The sequence below is a fragment of the Desarmillaria tabescens genome (genome assembly GCF_030435595.1).
Source record: "Desarmillaria tabescens strain CCBAS 213 chromosome Unknown EV420scaffold_89, whole genome shotgun sequence".
Taxonomy (NCBI): Eukaryota; Fungi; Basidiomycota; class Agaricomycetes; order Agaricales; family Physalacriaceae; genus Desarmillaria; species Desarmillaria tabescens.
In genome coordinates, this window is record NW_026848388.1 from 55,193 (window position 1) to 78,247 (window position 23,055).

Below are 23,055 nucleotides of genomic sequence, written 5' to 3' on the forward strand. Positions count from 1 at the left end.
CCACTGTCAGGCTACCACTTTCCGTTCGAGATGTTTCGCATCGTGAACCTCGAATGAATCAGATAGCAGTTCTACGGTAGATAGCTCTCATGGTGTATCCCGTAATCAGAATCAGACCTCATGAGTTCTGAAAAGCGAGTCTATTCTCGAATGAAGTTAACGGTGCACTACTAACCTACACCCGGAATGCGATAAATAGCAATATACAATCATACAACAAGATAAATAACAAACAAATAAATAATTCCTTCATCAAAAGATTCGTAAAATGACCTAAATAGACGCCCAGAAAATACAAAGAAACCCAGAAAAGCGCTATGACAATGGCGCCAAACAAACCTTCCATGCCCCTGGCTCATCCGTAGCCTCGATCCCGACGAACCTAGTATACCCCAACAAGAAGTCAACTCTCCTAACACCCTTCCTTCTCTCCTCATCCCCCATCCCTTCTACCCGGTTCGCAAACGCCCTCATTACGCCCATCCCTCCTACAGCCTTCAGCTCCTCCTCCGTCACCCTTGTGCGTAGCGCGGTATATAGCGCTACAACCACATCGCTGACCGAACTGGGGGAAATATGAATCCGCCATGGGAGGTATTTGGAAACCAGAATCATGCCTCCGGGAAGGGGAGGAGAGGTAGCAGGATCGTCAGAGAGCTCAGGGATGTACGGCGAAATGTCCTTTGACAAGTCGATGCCGAGGTGAGGCGGGCGGAGGAATTCATGTAGTTCAACGGTGATTGGCTCAAAGTCTTCCTCTACTGACGGGAGGCTGACAGAGTTCCGGAGACCATCGGGCGTTGGCGGTGGGTGGAATGAGGACGACAACGACTGTGAGGAAGGAGAAGATATGGAATTTGGGAACGAAGAGAAGCTCGGCAAAGATGGTAATGGGGATTGATAAAACTCGGGAGACGGGGTATCATTCACCGACCGAGAATGATAATACATGTTGGGTAACTCCTGGCTCACCAACGGGTTTCCAAATAGCCTCTGAGACGACCGAGTTGCGATTGGTGAAGGCGCCTGGTCCGAATCATACGAGTACGTGTCATTGGGCGAATCCGCGAAACGAACTGTCTTCGTAGTGGGCATCTTGGAAGAGATGTGGCGGGGCATTGTGGAGCCGTTCATCGAGAAACGTGGTCTTCTTTTATACCCCGCCACTTTCTCTATGTTGAAAGGGCGGTTCCGATATAGCCTATTAGCAATGCTTAACAGGACGTCATTCCACAGCTTGTGTCCGGCGCAACACAGCCTTGTATGACCCAGTTGAGATGATGGCGCTTCGATGCGCACCGCGCCCCTGGCGTAATGTAATAATGTAGGGATGTTCCCTTGACGACGGAGAGCTTGTACCTTGAACAGTCCTAATGTGCCGTGGTACCTGTAACACCATCTTAGCTTCTATCTAGGTTTGAGAATACGTAGCTATACCACACACCAATGCATAAAAGCCTCATCACCAGATTCTATGGCCCTGGCGGGATACACCAAGTTTCTTTTGTTGATGCCCAAGCTTTCCAACAACGGACGATCCTGACAATCGGGGCTATGCCCGTAAATCATATGCCGATTCACCAACCCTGGGTATATTATCAGTGATCGTGTCGTTTTCAGTCATTCAGATCTTTACCGTAGGTAGTAATGGATACAGAAAGAGTCATCACGACGATTACTGATAGCAATGCGGTACAGTAACACGGGGCAGGGCACCTGTTCATTCTATACAAGCACTACAACAGCGTCATCAATAAATAGTTCGTCAGGGGGTTGTGAAGCGCCTACGATAGGCACTGTCGAAAGCGATGAGGCGCAAGTCGCCGTATCAATCTGGAAGTTCCAATTCCTCATATGTCTGTATAGAAGACGACAAACAGCAGCGGCCGTCACCGGGCATCCGAGCATTCTCGGACCATAGTCTAGTGTTCGAATGACCTCAAACTATCGGAGGATCAGATAGCTTTCATGATGACGCCGTCCTGTTCGAACTGTGCCTTTGTTGTAAGCGCCCATCAGGTTTCCCAGGACATCTTGGTGAAAGTATACAGACGGGATAGGCTGACAATCTCCTTCGTCCTCTATTAGTCGCGAAGAAAGGATACATGATTGCTGAAGACTGGGTGACAGGAAAGGTTAGATCAAAAACGCTGAAATGGAAAACACTCACGGCATACATATAACGTGCTGTTAGCAGGGACTCGGCATGCTAGTCATCGCATCAGACTCTTAGAATACACCTTGATTCATCGGCAAAGCAAAAAAAGTGCGAAGTGAAGAACAAAACGTGGGACTTTCGGAAGTCGGGAGCTCGGGTAGTCGTCCCAAACGATTTGTTGGTGATCAAACATTGATCGCCCATACCAACAACACTTAAGGCTTGGGATTAATGGAACAATGGGGTAACAAGATGTCTAGAGCGTCGCAATGTCTGTGACGTAAACTTGACAATTTATCGGAGTGACTGCGAGAATCGTATTAGCATTAGTGTCATGATAGACAGAGTTATAAACGAATTTTTTTCGGTCTAAACATTCACAGACGAGAGCTTCTGTGGTTAAAGTTACGAATTCGACTTGGATTCTCTGTCCGAGGTTCGCAGCTTTGTTAATCGAGCAAAGAGCGTGCTCAGAATACCGCTGATCATGAGAAATACCTGTGGTAAGCCAGTAAACTTTCAAAAAAACGACAAATACGCACCAGTGCCAAGACTAACAGAACGGTGAAGTTCCACTTCTGTCTGTCGGTGCAAGTCTCCTCATCCTTCTCGTGCTACTGCCCAATGTTGCGATTTGAGTGGTGTATGCCTTCGGATACGCGCATATTGAGGGCAGGGAGTCGCTCCCCGGGGAAACCTTCTGTTATGTCTTTTCCTTCCAACAAGAGTTGGTGAAATAGAAATGACGGCTTTATCGACTTGCACTGATGTAGCCACATTTGTTTTCAGTGGTTTCAAGAAAACGCAAAGGAACCTACCTAGGACAGTATATTGAATACGCGTCGCTAATGATGGACATCTAACTCTGTGACAGAAGCGAATCGATACCTGCCAGAATGTGGGTAAGATAAGAGAAAGAATAAGACAAAAGCGCACCTGCAACATGCGAATCAATTGTTGATCCAATCAAACCAATCCGTTCTTCATGGATATTCCCCAAAGCGCTGATTCTGTGCAAGGATGTGCTACACTTCGTCATGACCTGAATATATGCTCTTCATCAGGAAAGGCCAAAACAATTCAAATATGACAGGGATACATATCGGCAAGATCATGGCAAGTCCTGCATCAACTAGGTCACGCCAGAGTTCCAGAATATAAACACATATCCGTCGTATCTAGGGCTTTCCCAGAAGTGTTTGCCCTGGCGCATCATCTTGGGTCCGGCAAACGCTTGATCTGAAAACTCGGGGCGACAGCAAGGCTTTGTCGTTGACGAGGATATCCTAGACCATCTTCATGCATAACACAAGGATCCAAGGCCACCGATATCTGCGAAGATGTCCTGTGTATCACATTTCCTGCACTAAAAATCAGGCCTGAAGGGCAGCGCAAACGGACCCAAAGTACGAGACCTCGTAGCTATCATTTTCGCTAGTGAACTCTGGAATAGCGTAAGGGCCACATTGTACAGGAGACGAGGTCACGAAAAAGCCGACAGAAATGAAATTTGGTGTCACGGTCGTGGAAGTAGGAGGAAGGCCGCGTTATTTGGTTGAGCTTGGCTGAGATGTCAACAAACATCCAGCCACCGACGTGCTAAGTAGTACTACGGACGTCCATCACAGCAGATACAGACAAAACAACTACCTTCCCTCTACTACCAGTATCGATGCTACATCTTACCATTATCTTCAGATGGCGTGAATCTGGCTCTCCACCTTGAGGCGGACCAGTACCTCAGCGATATGCCGTTCCGTCCTTTTGACGGGGCCTCTTGGTAGATGGCGCTGATCGATGAGTGCTTGTTTTACTGGGCGGATGATGGCGCAAAGTCTTGGGGGATGCATGGGCAGAGGATCATGGTGGTGACTAATGGTGCGAAATCCTTTTCTTCCTTTCCCTTTGTTTCAGTCTATGTGTTGTTTGCCATTGCAGGCGTCATAGATCGCGTGTGATCTTCCTGTCTGTTGGCAGATTAGCCATCTTTCTTCCACAAAAACTATCATAACTGATACTATTAGGTATGCTTGTTACCTTGTCATACTCCTCGGAATTTCATGCAGTACAATTTAGCGATTTGAACAAGAACGTCGAAGAATCAGCGACACGATAGGCGAGGGAAAGTAGGAAGCAAAGTACGCCTGCGTATCACTCTGGTGACGCTTTACTCACCTCGAATCGATAGTCCAAAAAGCTCCTACATATCCTGTCGACCGCTAATCAACATGGCTCCACCCTCTCCTTGAAGCAGGAAGAGCAAATTACAAACGCATATTAACAAGCATGCAGTTCGCTTCGGGGGGGCTTCTCCTCGCCTGCGCAACGTACCCGTTCACTTCCTCACGCGCACCGCCCGAGTCATCCCTTCCTCCCGACTCCAACACGGACTGGGCAGTCAAACGAGGATTCTCTTTCATCTGCTATCGTGATAAGGGCGATATCACAATTCCCACCGCCATTCGCTGACACTATTAAAAGCGTCGCACGGTACGGCCGTTCTCATTGCTGCAAAGCAACGCTAGAGATGGAGTCTTGCTCGATCTACATACTTATTGGGCAGCAGATCCTTCATTTTCGATGACCATACCTCTGCAGCGGCAGCACATTATCAATAGCCGATACGGCTCCTCTCATTGTTGATACCTTTATCTTTTCTTCGTCTTTCAAGCTACCCAAGCCCACCTTCGACGCCCGCTCATAACACGGAGCCGGTAAATTATACGCTCAGAACAATGGCGAAGAGAAATGTCCATCCTCCGAGAGTGCAGCGATCACACACCGTGCTTGTGTCTCTCGCCCTACCTGGCGGCGTGCTTACCTCCATCAGCGTGTCCACACGTTTCCACCTGAGTCTTCTCCAATTTCGGCTCGTTTGAATGGATCGCCACATCTTTGCCTAAACATCCTCCGTGTACCTTCTTCTAACTCCTGACTTCGACCGTGTCGCTCTGACCCAATGCACTCTCTTTCTCGCAGGGAGATATTGTACCATGAGAGCATTGCATATCGTTCAGCCTTACCTTCTGGAGAGGAACTCGCGGATTTGGTACCGTCTGAAGGGATGCCCGCACACACTTTTGCTTCTCTCCCAGTTGCGTGTCTATCCGGTGAAGGGCTGCAATACATAGCCACCTAGTGGAGCGCACTATCACGAGAAAATAGTGTTTCATTATTTTTAGGGAGGCGAACGAAGGTCGCCGTGGGGGGAAAAATGAGAGCAGGAGAGGGGAGCGACGGGACGGTCCTGTCGTGTTCTCTGCCCTATCATCACCGGAGAAACATCAGTCAGCGACTCAACCGAAGATCGGATGAAAAGAGGTAGTCTGGACTTCTTGTTACGAAGGCGCGTTTATTATACTTTACGGTTCACACTTCCCATTGATCTTCTTTTTATTTCCTTGTCCGTTTTACCGAATTTGTAAAGGATACATACATTCTGGATGAACAACCTGAACGTAATATCTTCTGACAGACAAAGACTCGTCTATAAGGTTTCGCGCGACACCCTAACGGTTTCCTTAAGAATCCCAGAAAATCCCTCTCTCACTGGCAATCATAACCGAGGTCAGCATGGTCTCGGCTAAACAAACATCAGCCGATTTCTGAGGCGAGGTTGTCGAGATGTAGGCTCGTGACCAGCCATCCATCGCCACGTGGCTGCGCTTGTCACTTTGGCGAAGCGGCTGGTCCAATTGGTTACGAATTTGGCAGGACCTGCCAAAGATGAGTGCGCACTTAGGATTTCGTCGTCGTATAAGCATGAAAAAAAGTGTCAAAATTGATATAATGAAAAAATGATATTTTTTGATTTCAAGTCGATTGAGACCAACATGTTTTTCTGAAGAAAATGAAAAAATTCTAAGTCTTTCATGTTGAGTGCACCAAAATGGGGTATAAGTGATGTCGTTTGCCTCTCGATATTCCGCCTGTGCTTGTCAGGTATCTGGCAAAGCTCGGTACTGTGCAAACTTCTCATCCTGCACCCAAGAAGACCCCCGCATTGAGGAAGGGGGGGATTTTTCCATGTTGAGGTCGTCAAACTTAGAATTGTTTCATTTTCTTCAGAAAAACATGTTGGTCTCAATCGACTTGAAATCGAAAAATATCATTTTTTCATTATATCAATTTTGACACTTTTTTTCATGATTATACGACGACGAAATCCTAAGTGCGCACTCACCTTTAGCAGGTCCTGCCAAATTCGTAACGTATCGGACCAGTCCTTCGTAGGCTCATGTCCCTTGATCTCGTGACGTGAGCCGAAGATGGAAACTGGTTGCGAGTCTAGTCGAGATGTATGGCCTCGAGAAGGGAGTGCACGTGACACGTCCGTGGCAAAAGGACACGAGAAGCCAAAGAACATGCCGTAGGATCAGAGATACGGTCAGTGGATTTGTCAGTCACCTTGTCCAGTAGCTCTGGAGGCGGAGAGGACATGCCATGTTTAGTAAGTGAATTGAACAACTGACGAACTCGTAATATGTTCTGACAGATGGAGACTTCATAGTTATCACTGCAGAGAATCCTTTCACATGTCAACACGTATCTTGAACCACGACGACGACGACGACTGCTCAAACGTTTATCAGCAATGGCGAAACAACTGACTTTTTCCCAAATAGCAACACTTGCCCTCGCAGTTTGCCACTTCGGTAAGTAATCGTATCGATTCGACCTCAAATTTCGCTGATATCTCTTGGATTCAGCAATACATTTCTCATGGCGTCTTTGCACTTCATTTTTAACAAGCGAACGTAACAAGACCTGGAAGCAAATCTGCACTTCGGTGATCATGACCACCCTTGTGAGATATCGCAAAGCGCTACCTATGCCAGAGTCCCTCACCAACTACACCACCTGGACGGCAGCGACTGGTCTGGAAGCCAACGTCGAAGAGCTATGTAATGGTGCTAAGCTCTTATGGGTCGGACCAAAACGCGTGGATAAAGTGATGTTGTGGTGCCACGGTGAGTCACTCTCGTCTTACCTCATACATCCAAGAGCAAGTAATAATCGAACAATTACAGGAGGCGGGTACACGATCGGCGTTGGTCCGGAAACATTCTCTTGGCTCCGATACATACAATTAGAGCTCAAGAAGCGTGACATCGACCTCGGTATCGCTATCGTCGCATACAGTGCGTATAATTGTCTTAACAAATCCACCCACATGTTAATCTCGCTACCTCAGATCTTCTTCCCAAAGCCGTCTTCCCGAGCCAGCTCCGTGAAGCAACCGATGGCTTCAACCACCTCGTAGCAGCGGGTGTCCGTCCCGAGAACATAATCCTCGGAGGTGACTCCGCAGGAGGGAACCTCGCGCTGCAGCTTCTCTCCCACATTCTCTACCCCCTACCCTCCGCCCAGCCAACGTTAAAGACCATGGCACATATCGGTGGTTTGATCCTTCTTTCTCCTTTCGTGGGAATTAAGAAGACCTTGGAAGTGCCCTCGTCACAGCTAGAAGCCCTATACGAGCGTGATTTCATACCGTCTGAATTCCACCGCGAGGTTTGTCGAACATTTCTCAAGGACGTTCCAGAGGGCGAGATCGCGTACGCAGATGGTTTAGAGGCTCCCGAGGAGTGGTTCAAGCCGTCAGACGAGCTTGTTGGTCGGATCCTCATCATGGCGGGCGAATGGGATTATTCGAAAGAAAGTTGTCGACGGTTTTATGAGAAGCGTCTGAAGCCGTTCCATCGAGATGTTGAGTTTGTGGTGGAGAAGGACGGCGAGCATATTGCACCGATACTTGACTTTATTCTGAAGGAAGAGAAGTTAAGCGTGTTGACACCATTGATGGTCGAGTGGCTGGTGGATACCTTCAAGGCTGCTCGTTAACAAGTTTGATAAATAAATAATGGACAATGACATATGATATTGGCTCAAAGCAATCAACGTCAACACTATCGTTCTTTAGAATTGCGAGGCTGTATAAACTTGGCCACAATTTAGCCGTATTCTATTATTATAAAATGTCCTGCCCTTTTCCCGTCCATTACACGTAGTTAATATTATCGCCTTCACCACTGGCCGCTATGGCCTTAATTTCAATCTCAAGACCCCCTGCCTTGCAATCCTTCAAGACCCGGATTCCCTCGTCTGACAGCCTCTTGAACTTCGCACCGGGAGTAATTGCCTTTACAACCACCTTCGATAATTGGGTCCGCTCGGATAACGCATCCCGGCGCACTTTCGTCATGGCCACAGAGGTGTCATCCACGAAACCAAGCTCTTCATCGAGTCGCTTACTTATCGTCACCTCCAGGACGCTCAGCATTGGAAGGAAATTGAACTGCGGAGAGCCCTGATTATCACATTCGTTATCGCGTCGTCGACCTCGGTCTCGGAAATGGAGAGATGAAAAACGTAGCCTTCGGACTTGTGGCTGGCCCGGTCGAGTGCCTCACTGAGGATGGATGAATAGTCTCTCTTCATCATCTCACCGAGCTGGGGAGTATGGATGCTCATGCTATTCCAGATAACTTGTTTGCTCCGCTTCAGCCATATTCTCGACTTCGTCTTTGAGTTCAGCAAAGCAGCGTAAAAGTTCCAGATATTCATTTAGCTGAGGGACGGTCACAAATGGCTCGGGGAGGAGACGACGACCAATGGATATCTTGAACGGCAGGTTGGAGGTTGGCTGCTGCGTAGTCATACTCTTCTGAATCCGAGGAAGAGATAAGGCCTTCTCATCGGCTCTTTGGACACGATGAGGCATAGGTGTAGTGTTTGTCGGTTAGCGTCAAATGAAATGAGAAAACTGATGAATATCGAGCAGACGGAGGTGGTGAACTAGTGGCTGCGAATAAACTGCGGCATCTTCCGGCACACCAAAATGGGATGTTAGCTTAGCATGGCCGGTCTCGGCTAAACAAGCTTCCGATTTCTGAGGCGAGATGTAAGTATGGCTTCGAGAAGGGTGGTACACGTGACACGTCCGTGGCAAAAGGACACGAGAAGTCAAAGAATATGCCGTAGGATTAGAGATACAGTCGAAGGATTTGTCAGTCACCTTGTCCAGTAGCTCTGGAGGCGGAGGGGGACATGCCGTGTTTACTAAGTGAGCCTTGGTTGTTGATCCCTTGCATCTGGCGAATCTGCTGCGCCTACCAGATGGGTGACGGGTATATATATATCCGGATGAACGACTAACGAACTCGTAATATGTTCTGACAGATGAAGACTCCTTATATACTTAATCTGCAGAGAATTTTTTTTACATGCCAACAGGTATCTTGAAGCACGACTTGAACGACGATTCTATGTCGTTTTTCAAACGCGTTTCAGCAATGGCGAAACAACTGACCTTTTCCCAAATAGCAGCACTTTTCCTCGCAGTGTGCAGCTTCGGTAAGGAATCGTATCGATCCGACCTCACATTTCGCTGACATATCTTATATCCAGCAATACATTTCCCATGGCGTCTTTGCAACTCATTTTTTACACGCGAACGCAACAAAACCTGGAAGCAAATCTGCACTTCGGTGATCATGACCACCCTTGCGAGATATCGCAAAACGCTACCTATGCCAGAGTCCCTCACCAGCTACACTGCTTGGACGACGGCGACTGGCCTAGAAGCCAACGTCGAAGAACTGTGTGATGGTGCTAAGCTCTTATGGGTCGGACCAAAACGCGTGGATAAAGTGATGTTGTGGTGCCACGGTGAGTCACTCACTCTCGTCTTACCTCATGCTTCCAAGAGCAAGTAATAACTGAAAATTTACAGGAGGCGGATACATGCTCAGCGTTGGTCCGAATTCATTCTCTTGGTTGCGATACATACAATTAGAGCTCAAGAAGCGTGACATCGACCTCGGTATCGCTATCGTCGCATACAGTGCGCATAATTATCTTAACAAATCCACCCGCATGTTGACTCCGGTACCTCAGATCTCCTTCCCAAATTCGTCTTCCCGAGTCAGCTCCGTGAAGCAACCGACGGCTTCAACCACCTCATAGCAGCGGGTGTTCGTCCCGAAAACATAATCCTCGGAGGCGACTCCACAGGAGGGAACCTCGCACTTCAGCTTCTCTCCCACATTCTCTACCCCCTTCCCTCCGTCCAGCCAACGCTAAAGACCGTGGCGCATCTCGGTGGTTTGATCCTTCTTTCTCCTTTGGTGGGAGCCAAGAGGACATTGGAAATGTCCTCATCACAGCTAGAAGCCCTACACGAGCGCGATTTCCTACCGGCGGAATTCCACCGTGAAGTTTGTCGAACGTTTCTCAAGGATGTTCCAGAGGGTGAGACCGCGTACGCAGATGGTTTGGAGGCTCCCGAGGAGTGGTTCAAGCCGTCAGACGAGCTTGTTGGTCGGATCCTCATCATGGCGGGCGAATGGGATTTTTTGAAAGAGAGTTCTCGACGGTTTTATGAGAACCGTCTGAAGCCGCTCCATCGGGATGTTAAGTTTGTCGTGGAGAAGGACGGCGAGCATATTGCACCGATACTTGACTTTATTCTGAAGGAAGAGAAGTTAAGCGTGTTGACACCATTGATGGTCGAGTGGCTGGCGGATACCTTCCAGGCTGCCCGTCGACAAGTTTGATAGATAAATCATGATAGACAATGACATATAATGTAGCGGATGTACATGTGACATGTCCGTGGCAAAAGGACACGAGAAGCCAAAGAAGATGCCGTATGATCAGAGAGAGGGTCAAAGGATTTATCAGTCACCTTGTCTATTAGCTCTGGAGTTTCAGCAAGTGGATTATACCATACCTCGATTGTCTGGTCTATTGGTCGCTTGCATCACGCGACTCTGAAGTTGCGCAGGAACGGGTATATTCCGGATGAACAACTGATGAACTCGTGATATGTTCTGACAGACAGAGACTTCTTCATATATTTATTACTGCGATGTCAACAGGTATCTTGAACAGCAACAACAACAACCACGACGACGGATTATGTCTTTCGAACGCGTTTCAGCAATGGCGAAACAGCTGTCCCTTTCCCAGATAGCAACACTTTTCCTTGCAGTGTGCAGCTTCGGTAAGTAATCGTATCGATTCGACCTCAAATTTGCTGACATCTCTCTTAAATCTAGCAATACATTTCCCATGGCGTCTTTGCACCTCATTTTTTACACGCGAACGCAACAAAACCTGGAAGCAAATCTGCATCTCGGTGATCATGACCACCTTTGTGAGATATCGCAAAACGCTACCTATGCCAGAATCCCTCACCAACTACACCACCTGGACGGCAGCGACTGGCCTGGAAGCCAATGTCGAAGAGCTGTGTAATGGCGCTAAGCTCTTATGGGTCGGACCAAAACGCGTGGATAAAGTGATGTTGTGGTGCCACGGTGAGTCAATCACTCTCGTCTTGCCTCATACTTCCAAGAGCAAGTAATAATTGGAAATTTGCAGGAGGTGGATACATGCTCAGCGTTGGTCCGAATGCATTCTCTTGGTTGCGATACATACAATTAGAGCTCAAGAAGCGTGACATTGACCTCGGTATCGCTATCGTCGCATACAGTGCGCATAATCATCTCAACACATCCCCCCACATGTTGACTCCGGTACCTCAGATCTCCTTCCCAGAGCTGTCTTCCCAAGCCAGCTCCGTGAAGCAACCGACGGCTTCAACCACCTCATAGCAGCGGGTGTCCGTCCCGAGAACATAATCCTCGGGGGAGACTCCACAGGAGGGAACCTCGCACTGCAGCTTCTCTCCCACATTCTCTACCCCCTTCCCTCCGTCCAGCCAACGCCAAAGACCGTGGCGCATCTCGGTGGTTTGCTCCTTCTTTCTCCTTTTGTTGGAGCTAAGAGGACCTTGGAAATGCCTTCATCACAGCTGGAAGCCCTACACGAGCGCGATTTCCTACCGGCGGAATTCCATCGTGAAGTTTGCCAAACATTTCTCAAAGACGTTCCAGAGGGTGAGATCGCGTACGCAGATGGTTTAGAGGCTCCCGAGGAGTGGTTTAAGCCATCAGACGAGCTTATGGGTCGGATTCTCATCATGGCGGGCGAATGGGATTTCTTGAAAGAGAGTTGTCGACGGTTTTATGAGAACCGTCTGAAGCCGCTCCATCGGGATGTTAAGTTTGTCGTGGAGAAGGACGGTGAGCATGTTGCACCAATACATGACTTTATTCTGAAGGAAGAGAAGTTAAGTGTGTTGACACCATTGATGGTCGAGTGGCTGGCGGATACCTTCAAGGCTGCCCGTCGACAAGTTAGATAGATAAATCATAATAGACAATGGCATATGATATGGTTCAAAGAAATCAATGTCAACACTGTTGTTCTTTTCCGATACTATAAACTTGAGCACAATTTCGCTGTATTCTATTATAATAAGTAACATAAACTACTTCAAGCACCGATTTATATGATAATGCCCTTTTCTTGTCCATTACACGTAGTTAATATACTTGTCGCCTTGACCACTGGCCGCTGTAGCCTTAATTTCAATCTCAAGGCCGCCTGCCTTGCAATCCTTCAAAGCTCGAATTCCCTCGTCTGACAGCCTCTTGAACTTCGCACTGGGAGTAATCGCCTTTACAACCACCTTCGATAATCGGGCACGCTCGGATAACACATCCCGCCGCGCTTTTATCATGGCCACAAAGGCGTCATCCACGAAACCAAGCCCTTCGTTCATCGAATCGCTTATCGTCACCTCCAGAATGCTCAGCATTGGAAGGAAATTGAACTGCGGAGAGCCCTGGTTATCAGGCGTCGACTGTCCCATGCGCAAGATGACATCCTTGATAACATTGTCATTATCTTGGATCCAAAGGCCTAAGCTGAGCTGCAGCTGTACGAGTCGTGGGGTTATCTCGAGGATAGGAACGACAAACTCGTCGAGAAGCGCGTTCGTGATCTTCAAACGTCGTAACCGGCAGTGTGAATTCATGATGAAGGTATGTAAACCGGAGAGTGAATCCCGAGGGCATGTAAATGCTCCCGGACTAGGAGCGAGTCTGAAGGATCGGAGCGCCGGAAATTCCACGCTCTCCAAGAGCGCGGTTTCGCAGGCAGTGAATTCGCGTACCATGGGATGAACGATTCGCGGCTGCGCGGGTGGGATCATTCCGATTCCCTCTTTCCTGTAATTGGTATTGAATATGACGAGATGTGGGGCGGTTTCGACGATGCTGAGGAAATGGTCATGAGCATCTCGACGGCAGACTTGTCTGTCGTCAGTATACACGACCAACTTGGATGTTTGCAAGCGTATCAGTGGACCATCTCCAAATCCTTTCAGTACAACCTCGCTGAGGTTTGGAGCAGCGGATAAGAAATCAAACTCCCTGTCATGAGCCTGCGCCCAGATGTCTGCAAGGTAGATGTGACAGCACGTCAAAGTGTCCAGCTTGCCAGTGATGGCGGAGAGTGCTGGAAACATCGTCATCGGGATGGACAGTCGGGCGTCTTCCCAGCTGTGTGATCTCTGCAGAAGGAGGTCCAGGACCCCATTCGTCACCGCCTCGTCGGCATCGGTCTCGGAAACGAAGAGATGAAAAACGTAGCCTTCGGACTTGTGGCTGGCCCGGTCGAGTGCCGCGCTGAGGATGGATGAATAGTCTCTCTTCACCATCTCACCGAGCTGGGGAGTATGGATGCTCATGCTATTCCAGATGCTGGGGCAGAAATTGAGAGCAGCGACTCCCCATGTACGGCATACCTGGCTCAACGACCAGGGTTCTGTTGCTAGATTGAAGGTGTTATAGAACGAGGGATTGGTCTCGACCGCATAGAGAAAGATCTCTGTGAGGATCTCGAGGGGAACACGACGCGCAGGAGAAAGCACAGTATCATATTGGGATGATATTTCCTGGATTCGAGCACGCTCAGCTTCTAGCTTTGCAATGGCGACGTTGAGTTCGGCAAGCGAGGCGCGGACTTCAGCTCGACATGCATTGAGAGTGCGGGTATCCGAGGAAGACGGAAGATCGTTGTTCCGTAGAAGGGAAGACAGGAAAGGAGGTGAGGCGAACTCTTTATCGCAGTGGTAGATCACCATGCTCGAGTTGGACAAGACACGATTGGAGCATTGTTCGCACTGTGCCGGCATCTGGTATTAACTTTCAATAGGAAGAAGGCAGCTTAGAAAATGTCGCGACGTCCACAAGAAAAATATCCACTCACCACTACGACAGAAGCTAAAGAGAAAGACAAGGTGGATATTATAAGAAAAGAATGAGTGTGGTTATCTGGGAAGGTGAGAAGTATGTCGCTGAACTGGTAGTTAAAGATGGTGGTCGCAAAGAGAGTATTGGAAGATTCGGAATGGAAAGCTTCAGGGGGGCCTGCGCCGATATGGAAGTGATCGAAAGACTAGCCGTTAGCTCCTTTCACATTTAGATAGATAACCGGTCTAGATCCCAAAAAGGAACGCCGGGGCTCTGTGCCGACACGGAACGTGTCACACAGTCCCTCATGCCGCTGTGATATCCCAATATGTACCAGAAGGAAGACATCGCAGTGAGATAATTGCAGTGTAAGGACTTCACATCGGGGACATCACGGCACTTGTATAGAGCGTTGCTAGTGTAGCATCATGAACGATGCGGGGAGCAACAATAAGGACAGTATACTAGGGTGTGAAATACGGAGGTGTGCGATGTCTTCTTTCTGTGTACAGTGAAAAGGCTCAGCAGCTTTCAACGAGCAAAGAGGAAGAGATAGCGCCAAAGACGACAACGAAGATACGAAACCCGTCGACGAAGCATACAAACAACGAATGAAGAAATAGCGTCCAAAGACGACATCTAGCAGAAGGAGTAATTAATTGTGAGCGTGGCGAGTAGAAAGAAAGACCAGTAATGGACCGAGTTTCCGTTCGCCCCGCTCAACGGGGGGAGATGAGATTGAAAGTGTGTGAATCACAGTGATCACTGTCGCTCGCACACCCAGATTCAGGAAGAAAACACTCTCCGGCTATCATCATGAATTCGTCGATATGATCTGTCATCGACCACAGTTGTCTACGAGGGTCTCAGCACGCTGACTTGTAGACCTTTTGTGATTGGGGACAGCGAGCTCGGCCGTCTAAAAGAGAGATGCGAGGAGATGGGTATGATACCTGTATCGAGGTGTGTGAAGGGAATACTATTTTGGTTGTACTGTTAGTGGCAAGAAGTTCGTAATCCAAGAAAATCATGTCGAGTTATTCATATAGATGGGGTATCACGACTGGTCGACGCAGTCGCTAAAGCCTGTTAATAGACTGAGGGTTGGGTGTTACGCTGAATATGTACTGGCACTTGATGGAAATTTTCTCGATTGGGGTTCCCATGAACTGCAAGTGAATCGTGGACCTGAAATATGGGAACGGTTTTGGCATGGAAAGCGTCCTCGTAATCAATTGACTTGTTTTTCGTTGCCCTGCAGGATATGGATTTTAGCATGACACACTTTCGCCAGGATCTCAAAAGTTACTTACCTTCGCAATTCAGCTCGCCTGGCTATTGCCAGAGTGTACATTTTTGAGTGCTTCAATATAGCCCATCAATTTCATGTACTTTGCCGGGGACGACGAAACGCCTTTCCCTCGCGCACCCACGAATTCTTCCAGCTTCGCGTTTCCATCCAAGCCGGTCTGATATTCTGCCATATAGGCATTCAAGGTCTTGTCCTTCAATCCAGAGAGCTCCTTGCGTGGGAGAACACCGAGAAGTGTCTGTGCTCGTCCATTTGCTGTCAATTCCTCGGGGTGAACGAAATAGCGGTAAGGCTGGGATATGAAATCCACCCGGGGGTGGGTAAGAGATGCTGTGGTGCCAGGATGGGAGAGATCGAGGCCGATGCGAGGGGATTTATATATGTGGGGTGTGTGGTTTACGATTGGGATTGGGCAAAGGAACATGCACGTTTTTCTTTCACCAGCATATGCGCTTTTGAACGCGTTAATGTCGCTCTCCCAGAGATTCTCGACCAGGTCTGAGATCCTTTCTGCCCCGCTGAGATGTAGGATATGATCCACTAGAAGAGACGGACCAGAGATGACTGTTCCAGAACTCAAGTTACGGAGGGTGCGTAAAAGCACGCCGCCGTATGCTTGGTTCTCGTCAGGACGCGACCCTGAAGAAAAGTATGGTGATTTGGTAGGGGCGTTGCAGCTTATCGTGAGATCCAATCCCTTGCGCGTCCCGCCTCTATATCCAGAGGTGCTAATCAGAGTCTGCGTAGAATCGTCAGACCGTCTTGGAGTGCGGTGAAAATACCTGTACATCGTTTTGCTGGATCAGTTTTCGCGTAGGTAATGGCAGCAGAAAGAGGTTCCCTACCATTGACCTGCGGTTTTCTGCTCCTGGCTTCCGTGAGTAAACGGGTCACGATGGCAAGCTGAATTCCAGAAATAAAACTCCATCTCCATGATTTGAAGTTTGGTTTCTACGAAGTCTAACTCTCTGTCTGATCCCAGACGCGTCTGAACCACAATGAGAAAGTTGTGTAGTAGCGCAGAGCTAATATCACTGAAACGTTGTCGGATAGATGACGGCTCCTGAAGATGAGAGAAGTCAAGAAGACGCTGAAAGGCATGCAAGCTCTCCTCGTCAGAGTTGTTCTTTGCCTTCTTTGTTGGATTTGGAGGGTCTGATAATCCTGGAGACGTCTTCCTCTTGCATCTGCTCGTCATTATGATTTCGCTTCAACAGGCCAGGTGACGAACCGATACACAACTGAGGTAAGTATGCTCGTACGGCCGGGCCGAAAGACCGAAGTCAACAGTGCGTGCTGCCAAATAGAACCAAATACCTTCAAAATTCGGAATTTTTGGTCCGTGCTCACTCTTGGCAGCGAACGACGCTGTTGTATATTTCCTTTTGCTTCTTCCCCAGATTTCCTGCTAGTTAGCTGCGTAAAAATGCTGCCATTTTCTCTGTTGTGCCTTGGCGATTCCTATCAAGTACGTTATCACGGCTGTGAATCTTGCTTTTCATGATGTGCAGCCTCCAGCGGTAGCCGTAAAGCGTGCCATCAGACTGAGCACGGCAACTCTTGTGGAGTACTGGTGAGAAAAATCTATACCATGCTTGTTTTATTTACTCAATGTGCATATGTGCACTCTAGGGCCCGATATATGCGCATGTATTAGGGTATAAGGGTCATAGCCCGGAATGCACAGCATTCACAGTAACGCCGTGTTGGTACATGTGCATGCTCCGCTTTCGGAACTACCCTCGAAGAGCAGATATTCCAGGAGAGGATTGCAGATAATAACGACGCTAGCGCTGTTTATCGGCTGGTTGACGGAAGTTAGTGTTTGCGCCATTGCCTTCTCCCTCCGAACGCAAGCGTTACTCTACCATCTGGTGCCCGGGGCAGTTGCCACATCGACGACACGCGTGACGGAATGGGATAAACGGGCCTGATGCATGATACTCCGAGATACTTGTCAAAAGCGATGAAAAAACGTTGAACTCGACAGCAATTCCATTCGTAACGGCAGTGCTTTTTGTTTCGGAATATCCACTGATATTGCTTTTCCAGGCGTCGAGCAGACAAGTGATCCTTGAGACTTGAGATTGCCTTTCGGAAGAATTGAGCTCTTTAATTCGGGTACGTGGGTAGTTCGTTTTTCATTTTCTCAGATGTATGTTGTACTGATGTTAATCCGGCAGGTTAACATGGGTTAACAGCTCGATATGGTTTCACCTGGCATAGTCATTTGTCATGTGCATCGCTTTAGATGCCGTTAGACGCTTAACCTCAAATGGTAATAGGAGCAAATAATATAAACCTTTGACCATCTCTCCCACTCAATCTAATGGACGTCCCACCAACATATTCCGCACAACCGAGCCGTGGGGATGAAGCCGCCGTCGAGCCACCCTCATATGAACTACCTTATCCATTGCTTGTGGGCCGCCGTGCCGTTCAGACATCCTTTGTCAGCATATCTCAACTTAAGGGTCACCTATCCCTCTTGAAGCACTTTGCTTCCCTCAAGGAACGAGTCGAAGGGATGGACCGATCCAGATACGGAGACGCGCCTGAAGATAAGGAACGTAGGTGGTCATGGTTTGTTGGATTGGCTGTCGAGAGGTATGTTCCTTGATAACCGATAGACTTTCGAGAAACCAACCTTGTTCATTAGGTTCGAAAGGTGGTGCAAGGAGCTGACAGTTTACGACGCATTGGATTTCGCTGACCACCGGTTGCCTCCTGTTGATGTTATCATGGTGAGTAACGTATTTTGATATTTAAAACTTTGTTAATCTAAAGATTTATAGGTGTGGCATGCCTACTTATTAAATCCTGCGTATGTTGCACAACGTTTCTTCTGTGATGTAATGCTGATAGTATTCCAGGCGGTATTCTGAGGACTTCCTGCGAAACGAGCATATCAAGATACTTGCAGGTATGGGTGACTGGTTCCAGGCCCTGGTATGCTTCCTCGCATATATTTGCTCAGCCCTTGAGCTGATTGGGCGCATTAGGAGCGGACATGCTATACCATTGGCTCACCTCCATCGAACGCTCGAGCTCAGGACTGGCTGCAGAAGACCCATCTCCCCTACGATCCTTTCGAGTCGGCAATGGTGTTGACACAGCGAGAAATAGTGTGCCCTCAATGTCTCACGAAGACCAACGTTCGTGAGTAAGGTTTCCGGTTTTGATAACAATCTCTGAACGAGATCTAGGCCTGGCAAATTCTACCGGGAGCGGATATCTCCAGCAGGACTTCAAGGGCAACTGCTCGGGATGTTGGCTGACGATTACGAAAGAAAAATTGGCTTTCCATAAACTCGTGAAGGACTTGGTAGGGACCAATGCTGTCCTTGCGTACGTTCTGACTGTTACCTTTTTCTTTCTGCTGACTGATATCTTTCACTCTAGCGGAACTCTTCACACCTCTTATAATATAGACAATTCGCATCGTGCGAAGGTGATCAAGACCGGGATTTTGGAGTTAAGGCCGCGTGTCTTCCAGAAGGGAGATGCGAAAACCGAACAGGAATGGGCGGTCAACATACAGAAGCACATGGATTATAGTATGCAGAAGATTCAAACCGCTATGGCGCAGCGGATGAGAACATATGGAGGACACTTGTACGTCAGTATTTTTCATTGCTCTAGCTGTTCTAATATCAAAACGATAGGTTATCTCGGATCATGAGCTCATACGAAGACGATAAGATATTTTCATTGGATCTCGTAGGAGCAGTAGGTATATTCGTGACTGTTGTACGTTCGGAGCGCTCACATCATGAAGGTACTCCGACAAGGCTCCTTTGTCGACAAGATGCATAAGCTGGGTTGGACTGATCCAGAATTTTTTTCGTCATCCGAGGATGAAGTGGCCTTGAAGCACTGCATGGCTCGTTATCATGCGTAAGCAGAGCTTATCCTTTTGTACTTCTTCCTCAATGAAATTGGCACTTCAGATTCTTGGATCTCATGTCTTCGTCACCGGCTGGTTTCTTCGTCCCGACACTGGACATTGATCTAGTGTGGCATACCCACCAGCTCATGGCTCGACAGTACTCCAGCGACTGCCTCGAATATGTCTGTCGGTTCGTCGACCATGATGATAAGGTTGCTGAGAACAGACTTTCAAGAGCTTTCGACATCACTTGTCGGGCGTGGCAAGTACGACATTGACCACCTCCCCTTTCTCAGCCTTACTGACGCTTTTCAGGACCGTTTCGGGATCCCATATACGCACTGTGGGTGTCCACTCCCAGGTGATACGATTGGGCAGAAGATAAGCAGACTGGTATCGATACATAAGCAGTCAGGAACGCCGTCTCACCTTGTCCCACCTCGGGATCGCCGTGATCTTCTGGCAGCTACCCACCCGAGTGATCATAATGCTGTGTATTCGTTTCAGCACCAGGGGCAGGTCGATGCCATGAGACGGGCAAGGCTGGAGAAGCGGGAAAGGAGGATCAGACGAGAGGAAGGGAAGGGAATAAGTCGGAACAGGAGTGTTGGTCATGATCCAGCTTTTTTGGTGCCCGTGCCGTTGTATTATGGTGTAGGCTGTGTAGCGACAACGGGGCATGTAGTTGGTGGGGGTGGTGGTGTCGGGGGATGTGTGGCTGCTGTGGGTCGCTTTTCTATCATGATTTTGTTCTGCTTGGGACTCACTTTTTTGTTTCGAAGGGCGCTGGTGGTTGTGGAAGTGGTGGTGAGTTTGAACGTAGGCGAATGTTGAGTGACATCTAATTTGATTTTCGTCTAGGTGCTGGATGTGGTGGAGGAAGTAGCGCAGGTTGTGGTAGTAGTAGTGGTACTGGCTGTGGTGGAGGCGGAGGAGGCTGCGGTGGAGGTGGTGGGGGATGTGGAGGAGGAGGCGGAGGATGTGGTGGTGGCGGTGGTGGAAGTTAAATGTTCAGTGTCTGCCATTCGAAGTTATCGACTGAAAATGTTTTAAATATTTTTTTGGCCACCCACACACGATCGTTCTAAATAATATACGGTTGTATATTATTTAGAACGATCGTGTGTGGGTGGACAGTTGTAGAAAATATGTACGGATGCAATTTAGTGTAGTCTTAGAGCACCCTTAGCACCGCGTCATTTAGTTGCCCCCTGAACCCACCTGTGTAGCGACGACGGGGCATGTAGTTGGTGGAAGTGGTGGTGTGGGGGGATGTGTGGCTGCTGTGCGCCGTTTCTCTATCATGATTTTGCTTAATTGGGACTTACTTTTTGTTTCGAAGGGCGCTGGCGTGGAAGCGGTTGTGAGTTCGAACGTAGGTGAATGTTGAGTATCGTCTGATTTGATCTTCATCTAGGTGCCAGATGTGGTAGGGGAAGTAGCGCAGGTTGTGGTAGTGGTGGGACTGGCTGTGGTGGTGGTGGAGGCGGAGGATGTGGAGGAGACGGCGGCGGCGGAAATTAGACGTTCGATGTCTGCCATTGCATCGTTCTCATGAGGCCGAAGTTGTTGACTGAAAATGTTTCCAATATTTTTTTCGGCGTAATTTTACAGTAAAATCATATTCAGATTTAGACCTTTCTGCAGGTCCATACCAGTAGCCACGTCCGCGCGTTCTGGCGCCAGGTCGTCAATCTCCCATCACGAGCGATGCAGGGATGGGTTCTACTTCTACGTAGCCCTTAAGCATCGAAGTCGCAGGTGGGGAAGTATCGAGCGATGGAAGGCCCGTTTGGAAGAAAGACTGGACGAGAAGGCGAAGAATGTGATGTACGAGCACTCTGCGAATTTCCCATGGGAACAAAGAGGTTGCAAACCAAAAGGGAACCCGGAAAATCAATGAAGTGAGAAGGTATGCTGGTACAACACCTTGAGTGGCTGGCGACGCAGTCCAAAATCCATCCTCTGGATAGGAGGGAGCCTAAGATGCACCGGATAAGGCCCGTTTCATTAATGAAACTCTCTCGTAAGACTCGGAGCTTCTAAGTTTTTTAAAAAACGCCTCTCCCTCTCAGCCTTCATCAACATCAATCATCGATTCATCATTAATGAATCCCTCTGAGGCTCAGAGACTACTCTCCTCCCTATTCCCATGCATCCCATCCTCTGCTCGGAATTTTGTATTATTATCAAATAAAATGGATATATTTAAAATACAATACAATACAAAATGTAAATAAAATGTGGTGCAGGCGGGCGTGGCGAGACGTAAGTGTCGATAGCACCCATGAAGCCTCGTGTAGAGGGAAGCAATGATATTGGTGGCGGGGTGGTCATTGCATTGTTATGGGGGGTGACGTGAGCGGAAAAAGGCGGGCGTCGGGATAGGGAGCGGGCAGACGATGACGACGGCATCGAAGGGGTAAACGGAGCTCATATCCATGTTACCCTATCCAAATAATGGGGGATGCATGAGTTTGAGGTTGGTGGGTGAGCTGGGCGGCGCGCGGGAGGCCGATGTTGGATGGGATGCAGCAGGCGGCGGCAGGGGTATCCGGGATCGCGTAGCCATGAATGTGGGTTCGTTCACAACGCCTTCGAGCCCTCATTCGATGCCTTAAATGGCACGGTCGTCGTCAGTGTCGTTCACCGTCAGCATCCCGACTTTGCTCTCGCCCTCCTGCCTGTACCCTTTCGCCCTCCCAGCCCTCCCCAGCCCCCCCAACTTCCACACCATCCTTAATCTGCTATTTGGCATGGTCATGCACTATACTCTAGTCCTCCTACCCCTCACGCCATCACTGTTGTCGTCGTCCTGGTCATCGTGACGGTTGGTTGTGCATATATACACCCTCCTAGCGGCAGATGGAGGTAGATCTTGCGTTATCGAGTGAATGAGGCATCGTTAACGCATTCGGAAGCCGTAGTGAACAGCGATTGGCCCCGATTTCGATGTGGGGGATGCTAGGTGGGTCGCAACGGCAACAGGACGGGGTTTAATGGCAGTGGCAAGAATTGACGAGCACCGTAGTAAAAGGGTGATGGTGGTAGTGCAACTCTCCATCGTTTGGAGGGGGGAAATGATGCTGCCTTGCAGGAGGGCTTACGCGCAAGTGAGTGGGGCACGATGCACGATATCCAGGCCATCTGGGGCCACCAGATGGATGAAAAGTATCTATAAAACTTATGTTAGCATTGAAAGTAATGAAACATACCTTTATTCCATTCAAACAAGCAGCGGGGGCAGGCAGGCAACTACGCGATGGACCGATGGTGATGGTCAGACCAAAGGTCAGAAGAGAAAAGAAGGGGTACAGCCACTCGATCACTATACGGTTTACTGGACCGGAGCAATTGAGCGAGCGGAATGGATGCTCGGGATGCATCCTCTGCTCGACTTCATTGCTCCGAAGTCCTTTGAACTGATGGAATATACTATACTAGTGCTCTACTATACATTTATGTACTTTTTAGTATATTTAATGTATCACAACCTTGATTAATCTGCCTTTTGCAGTGAATATCACAAATTTCAGGACATTTCAAGGATGCATCCTTTGTACACAGATGTGTGCAACCTTTCCAAAGG

General features: G+C 48.6%; 9 protein-coding genes across 9 annotated transcripts; 5 read left to right on the forward strand and 4 right to left on the reverse strand.

Annotated features, from left to right (window-relative positions):
- Positions 1–345: 345 nt before the first annotated feature.
- On the reverse strand, positions 346–657 carry EV420DRAFT_1236993 (uncharacterized protein; the record flags this gene model as incomplete). Its single annotated transcript, XM_060466594.1, has 1 exon — positions 346–657. A coding segment is annotated over one exon (312 nt), but the record flags the coding sequence as incomplete, so codon positions are not given.
- Positions 658–6,989: 6,332 nt separating this feature from the next.
- Positions 6,990–8,002, forward strand: EV420DRAFT_1279704 (Alpha/Beta hydrolase protein; the record flags this gene model as incomplete). Its single annotated transcript, XM_060468156.1, has 3 exons — positions 6,990–7,128; positions 7,189–7,299; positions 7,353–8,002. 3 exons carry the CDS (start codon positions 6,990–6,992, stop codon positions 8,000–8,002), a joined length of 900 nt encoding a protein of 299 aa, XP_060323178.1.
- A 157-nt stretch (positions 8,003–8,159) lies between these two features.
- Positions 8,160–8,954, reverse strand: EV420DRAFT_1753022 (uncharacterized protein; the record flags this gene model as incomplete). The annotated part of the gene is made up of 2 exons (XM_060480434.1): positions 8,648–8,954; positions 8,160–8,506 (listed from the first exon to the last, which is right to left on the reverse strand). Exons 1-2 carry the CDS (start codon positions 8,880–8,882, stop codon positions 8,160–8,162), a joined length of 582 nt encoding a protein of 193 aa, XP_060323179.1. The 5' UTR covers positions 8,883–8,954.
- Positions 8,955–9,453: 499 nt separating this feature from the next.
- On the forward strand, positions 9,454–10,716 carry EV420DRAFT_1486430 (Alpha/Beta hydrolase protein; the record flags this gene model as incomplete). Its single annotated transcript, XM_060470387.1, has 4 exons — positions 9,454–9,514; positions 9,569–9,829; positions 9,894–10,004; positions 10,058–10,716. The coding sequence occupies 4 exons, from the start codon at positions 9,454–9,456 to the stop codon at positions 10,714–10,716; spliced, it is 1,092 nt and encodes a 363-aa protein (XP_060323180.1).
- A 388-nt stretch (positions 10,717–11,104) lies between these two features.
- On the forward strand, positions 11,105–12,422 carry EV420DRAFT_1734196 (Alpha/Beta hydrolase protein; the record flags this gene model as incomplete). The annotated part of the gene is made up of 4 exons (XM_060479975.1): positions 11,105–11,165; positions 11,221–11,481; positions 11,546–11,656; positions 11,710–12,422. The coding sequence occupies 4 exons, from the start codon at positions 11,105–11,107 to the stop codon at positions 12,369–12,371; spliced, it is 1,095 nt and encodes a 364-aa protein (XP_060323181.1). The 3' UTR covers positions 12,372–12,422.
- A 1-nt stretch (position 12,423) lies between these two features.
- Positions 12,424–14,701, reverse strand: EV420DRAFT_1178436 (uncharacterized protein). Its single transcript, XM_060466213.1, has 2 exons — positions 14,282–14,701; positions 12,424–14,217 (listed from the first exon to the last, which is right to left on the reverse strand). Exon 2 carries the CDS (start codon positions 14,205–14,207, stop codon positions 12,543–12,545), a length of 1,665 nt encoding a protein of 554 aa, XP_060323182.1. The 5' UTR covers positions 14,208–14,217; positions 14,282–14,701; the 3' UTR covers positions 12,424–12,542.
- Positions 14,702–15,412: 711 nt separating this feature from the next.
- Positions 15,413–16,819, reverse strand: EV420DRAFT_1178434 (uncharacterized protein). The gene is made up of 3 exons (XM_060466212.1): positions 16,423–16,819; positions 15,579–16,359; positions 15,413–15,520 (listed from the first exon to the last, which is right to left on the reverse strand). Exons 1-2 carry the CDS (start codon positions 16,773–16,775, stop codon positions 15,588–15,590), a joined length of 1,125 nt encoding a protein of 374 aa, XP_060323183.1. The 5' UTR covers positions 16,776–16,819; the 3' UTR covers positions 15,413–15,520; positions 15,579–15,587.
- Positions 16,820–17,906: 1,087 nt separating this feature from the next.
- EV420DRAFT_1279692 (uncharacterized protein) lies at positions 17,907–20,300 on the forward strand (the record flags this gene model as incomplete). Its single annotated transcript, XM_060468155.1, has 10 exons — positions 17,907–18,160; positions 18,237–18,321; positions 18,373–18,441; positions 18,583–18,736; positions 18,784–18,925; positions 18,980–19,192; positions 19,243–19,306; positions 19,356–19,474; positions 19,528–19,732; positions 19,782–20,300. The coding sequence occupies 10 exons, from the start codon at positions 17,907–17,909 to the stop codon at positions 20,298–20,300; spliced, it is 1,824 nt and encodes a 607-aa protein (XP_060323184.1).
- A 1,772-nt stretch (positions 20,301–22,072) lies between these two features.
- Positions 22,073–22,578, forward strand: EV420DRAFT_1584544 (uncharacterized protein). Its single transcript, XM_060474763.1, has one exon. The coding sequence runs from the start codon at positions 22,088–22,090 to the stop codon at positions 22,292–22,294; it is 207 nt and encodes a 68-aa protein (XP_060323185.1). The 5' UTR covers positions 22,073–22,087; the 3' UTR covers positions 22,295–22,578.
- Positions 22,579–23,055: the final 477 nt, after the last annotated feature.